General features: G+C 39.6%; 1 protein-coding gene across 1 annotated transcript in view; it reads right to left on the bottom strand.

Moving 5' to 3' along the window:
* Nucleotides 1–5,413, bottom strand: part of LOC107099467 (latent-transforming growth factor beta-binding protein 1-like) — a 121,756-nt gene that overhangs the window by 82,193 nt on the left and 34,150 nt on the right. The window contains 1 exon segment of the mRNA XM_015397606.1: nucleotides 1,243–1,394. Coding sequence (XP_015253092.1) covers nucleotides 1,243–1,394 — 152 coding nt within the window.

Consider the following 5,413-nt stretch of genomic DNA (forward strand, 5'->3'; position numbering starts at 1 on the left):
CAGTGACTGCACACAAGAAACCACAGAACAAATTACACACTAAAACATCACAGAAACAAGATCTGGTCAGTTAGATTACTAATGTTCACATGTCTGACCTCTCAATAAAAAGTCTTTAAGTTTATGTTTAAAAAGGACCCAGTTTGACTCTCCCTTCAGTTCTGCAGGTAATGTATTCCATGTTTTTGTGCCTTGTACAGTGAAAGCTGATTGACTGAAAGAGGTTTTGCATCTGTGTATCTGTATGTATGTGCAGAATTAACTGTTTGACCATGATTAGTGCTCAAATCACTCTTTCATTCATTGTTCTAACACACAGTTAGTAGGACTGTGTGTCATAAACAATATATAACAGCTGAAATAATATCTGATTAAATAAGATATTTACCATCCCTACTGGGGAGGGCAATAAACATCTGAAAGTATCAGAAATAAAAATTCCCAGCTGGCTGGGAATTGAATTTAATATAAATCCACAACATTAATGTGGCCTCGAACCTGGATTGGCATTGAACATAAAATCACAGCATTTAACATTGTTTAGATGTTCACACTTAGACCCTCCCCTTAATTGAATAACTCCACCACACCGGGTGCTCTGGATTTTTTTTGATAAATGTCTGGTGTGGACGGGAGGTTTTGTAAAATGATTTTTTTTAACACTGTCTTAGAGCTTCAGACATTAAATAGTTGCTTTTTGTTTCTGCTAAGTTACAAGACATTTTTAGTAATTATTTAGTTTTTGCTTTTACAATCAATAAGGCAGGTTTTTTGGAACAAAAGGCGACACTGTGGTTCTGGGGCAGCCACAGCTTGGTGGGGAAAACAATAGAGACACTGCAAGGAGTGCTCAGTGTTCTGGGTATTAATATTTAAGTATTTGTGCCTGCGAGTGGCTAAATGTACATATGTACTCTGCACATATATGTATATGTTCCATAAGAAACATCATCTTTTTGGAACTGGGTTAAATTTTTAATACAGCAGTTGGCAATGTAAAGCGTCACCAGCTGGTGTTCATTGATTCAGTCTGTAATTCTTTTTAGCAGTCTGATCTATGAACATCAGTCTAAGACAAACTAAAAATGCTTGTCATCATTCCTGTAGAGCGATCAAAAGGACTGAATTCTGAAAATCTGCCCTCATGACCTGCAGTTTCTGAATGAAAGCTTTTAGTTAGTTTTTCAACATGAAATCCAAACTGTAAAACACAGAAAAGCTGAAGCTTTTGGAGCTACTCACCATGGAGGGAGTTGTGTCCCACTGTCAGAGGGATTGGCCGCTCAGGTTGGGGATGAACACGCATCTGTGTGTGTGTGGTGTGTGTGTGGTAGTATTTAGGCTTGATGACGTACTGCTGGCTCTGTCCAGGGTGTATTGGCGCAGGATGGATTCTGGAAAAAACAAGTTGAGCACGAATGAATTGAACAGTTCATGTTATTCACCAAACAATATCACGAGTGTTACACGCATATTTTCCACTCAAACACCATCTCAAGAGCTGCCAAATTATTCCCGTTTTTTTTTTGAAAAACTTGCTTTGTTTCTTTGTCACAGGACAGAATTGTCAGCAAAAAAAGAAAGTGGACCAAAGAACTGAGCCTGTAGATAAACTGAAGGTCAAATAGCAAACCCACGTTAACTCTGCAAGTCTGCTTCTGGTTGTGACAGGCAAGATCAGAAAGGGCCTAAGTTATCAAATATAATAACAATTATAAGTAAAAAAAATAAATTAATATTCACTTAAAGGTCACAGCAACAAATCTTTTCAAAAAGATACATCTTTCAATAATACATCCAAATAGCAGAAGAACCAATAAGGATTCTGGGAGCTGTAGTCTTACATACATTAATATTGGAAGTAGAAGAATTAGGAGATATGTATCATGAGTTGCCCACTGTTTTAGTGAAGGAAAAAATGGAGACAATTTTTTTAAAATAAAATGGTAGAGAAAAAAATGTTGACAAAGGATAAAGTGTGGAATGCTCGTCAGAGGTTTGTGGACGGCTTTTAAAAAAGCTTCCCAAAAAAAGATAAAAAACAATCCACTGGACTTTTTTCCAGGTTTTAAGACATTTCTCTTCCCATCCAGGAAGCTTTTTCAATTCAAAGTGTCAGAAATAGCGTTGAGTTTGAGGCTTTATAGAGTGGACCAACACAAAGCCTTGTTTTGGCTTAGAAAACATGCAAATTGAACCGGACGAACGGGTCCACCCCTTTGGAATGGGGGTCGTTTGAGTTCTTTGTTAGTCTGTAATACCTGATACCTGTCTATGTCGTTTTCTCAATTCACAAGAAGTAAGGACTTGTGTCCTCGCCATGTATGTTCTTGAGAAGAACACAGGAAAGTGTGGACTCTGGGAGAACAGGAACACGCAGCATAAATATGGGTCAACTGGAACAGAAGCGTACTGATGACATCACCACACGCTCGGCTCTTTCTGGAGCTGCATTTCACCTCCTGTTATTAATAGTCTCTTGATAATAATAAATTCTTACTTTTTTAATTTATTGCGTGAATAATAGTTAACACAGTCGAATAAACATAAATCAAATGAACATTTTGCCAAATAAGACAAAAAAATCACCATCATAGCCAGCGGTCCTTCACGTATGGCTATGCTGAGAGAGAGCTGCTACAGACGGGCTAGGATTAGACCAGGCTGCCATTACCCTACGAGGTATGCTGGTTGCCGCGGTTCTCTCCACTTCAGTAGTTTTATTTTAAATTACGCATTAGAGGATATAAATGTTCACAAAAAGGGGGTGATTAAAGAAATTTACAGTTTATTACTGGATTTACAATCTCCATCTCTCTCCATTATAAAATCACACTGGGAAAAAGATTTGGCGATGAACATCTCAGCTGATCTTTGGGATTGTATGCTGCAAAGGGTACACTCCTCCTCTATCTGTGCCAGGCAAGGGCTTCTACAATTCAAGGTTCTTCACCGTTTTCATATTTCCAAAGGAAAATTAGCTAAGTTTTATCCAGATAGTGATCCAATGTGTAATCGCTGCAAAGTAGAAATTTGCTCACTTATTCATACTTAAGATCTATATCCAGCCATTCAGCAAAGATGCTGCTACATGGCTGCACTGTCATGATCTTGGCGCTGATGGTTGGTTTTTTCCTTTGCTCCTTGCTCCCCTGTCTAATTTGTTCTGCGGCTGATTATCGCCGATCATTTCCACCTGGTTCCTCTACTACTGTATTTAGGTTGTGTGTTTGCCTCCCGTCAGCGCCAGGTTATTCGGGTGTTTTGGTGAGACATTTTCTAGCTTTCTTTAGTCTGTCTGTTTCCCTGATTATGACCAGTTTTCTGTCATGTGGATCTCGAGTTTTGCCTTGTCCCTGTCTGCTCTGTTTGTCGCATCTGGTCCTGGATTCTACCGGCTTCTGAACCTGGAACTGTCTCCTGACTTCGGCCTTGGATTTTCCTNCCTCCCGTCAGCGCCAGGTTATTTGTGTGTTTTGGTGAGATGTTTTCTAGCTTTCTTCAGTCTGTCTGTTTCCCTGATTATGACCAGTTTTCTGTCATGTGGATCTCGAGTTTTGCCTTGTCCCTGTCTGCTCTGTTTGTCGCATCTGGTCCTGGATTCTACCGGCTTCTGAACCTGGAACTGTCTCCTGACTTCGGCCTTGGATTTTCCTTCTGGACTCTGTTGCTGCTCGGCGTCTGCTGCTCGCTCTCTAGGAACTCTGGGGGCGTGGCCGCCGCAACTGCGGTCAAACCAGCAGACGAGCAGCCCCGCGCACCTGTATGTTTAATAAACGCTTTGAACTTTCCCACTGCCTGTCTCGCCTTGAATTCTGGGTCCAATATTCTGAGATCATTACATGCACATCTTATTTTGGCATTTGACCAATTAGATGAGCCCTTGAATGATATATTAGCTACTGTAAATTTAATTGAAAAAAAAAGTTAACAAGTCAAGAAAAAAAAGGTAAAAAGCTAATTGAAAAGTTTGAAAGTTAATAAGTCTAGTTAACAATTATATTTAGATTTATAAACTAAAAAATGTAAGTGTCAACATTAATGCCTCTAAGGTTGTCCCAAAAAAAGTGTTTCTTTCTCTCTCAGAGTGTTTTTTATAAATTTCTTTTAGAAGCACTTTTGTTATTTTTCATAATATATTCGGGCAAGTTGGCGTTTCTTGTTTGACATTGACATTAATTTTTGCCATCAAAATATCCATATTTTTAGGATGATACAATGGCAATAAGGTCTTGTCCTGGACTCCAATAACACAATTGAAATGAAATTTTCAAAGCTTTTCACCCTATAAAGGGTTAACCCTCTGATGCATGATCATGAATTCCTGAGTCAAGTGTTTTTTTTATGTTACTCTTCTTAGGGCATAGAAAAAACAAACATGATTTTTTTTTTTTTTTCCAAAAATTACATTTTTTTTGGAAGTTACAGAAATGTCCACCACAGTGGACTACATGCGCTTCAGCACTCAACATAGCACAGCATAAACTTAACTGAAGAATAATTGAATTTCATTCACTCAAACATTCTATAGCCCTTCTGGTAATGCAAACTAAGAGAATAATCTTAATCAAACAACTCCTTTTCTAACTTCTCTCCTAACTCATTTTCCTAACTCCTAGGCTACATGAAAAATGGCACCCAGGGCACAGTGCCACATGGCTCTGCATGCAGATGTATTTGGTCTTCCTTGTGCATGCAGCATCATGGCATCTGTTTGCATTTTTGACTGGGGTGAGCTCGGGCCAGTGATTTCCTGCGCTCAACCTGACTTTACTGGGTACTTTGGTCACACATCTGCACTTTGCTGGAGGTGGGGCTCCACTGAAGATGAGGAGTTTCATCTTTTCCAACCCAGACATCAGGTAGAGTCGCCAGGCATTTACAACAGTCACATCCAAAAAATGAAAGAACACTCTAATGTACCACCGCTTGTTTCTATGTCTGTGGGGATACATTGCAACACACTGGTCTATGAGATCAATCCCACATGTGTTGGTTATAAAGGGCCACCAAGAAGGGTGTTTGGACACTGATCTTGGCTTGTTCTTTCTTCATCCATTCAGGGGACTGACCTGCACAGTTCGATGCCATATGGATGACCAGCTGTCAAGCCAACGTGTGACAGTGATGTTACTGTTCATTTTTCATTTGTTTTTCACTCTTAAGTTTCCGACTTGTTCCTTTCACTCTGTTTACTCTGCATGTACATGTGCCATAGATGCAACGATCTTTCAAGGCCTCAAGGAGTGGAACGCTGCAGAAGAAGTCGTCAAAAAACAAACACCTTGTGGTTTTTGTGCTTTATGTCATCACAAAGGTGCATCATTACGTCCCCAACCATTCCCAAACCACTGCTCTGACCCCTAATTGCTGAGCCTGGGTATATTTCAAATTTGTACATATAACCTGAGGA

The sequence above is a fragment of the Cyprinodon variegatus genome, unplaced genomic scaffold, assembly GCF_000732505.1.
Source record: "Cyprinodon variegatus isolate N-32 unplaced genomic scaffold, C_variegatus-1.0 Scaffold873, whole genome shotgun sequence".
Taxonomy (NCBI): Eukaryota; Metazoa; Chordata; class Actinopteri; order Cyprinodontiformes; family Cyprinodontidae; genus Cyprinodon; species Cyprinodon variegatus.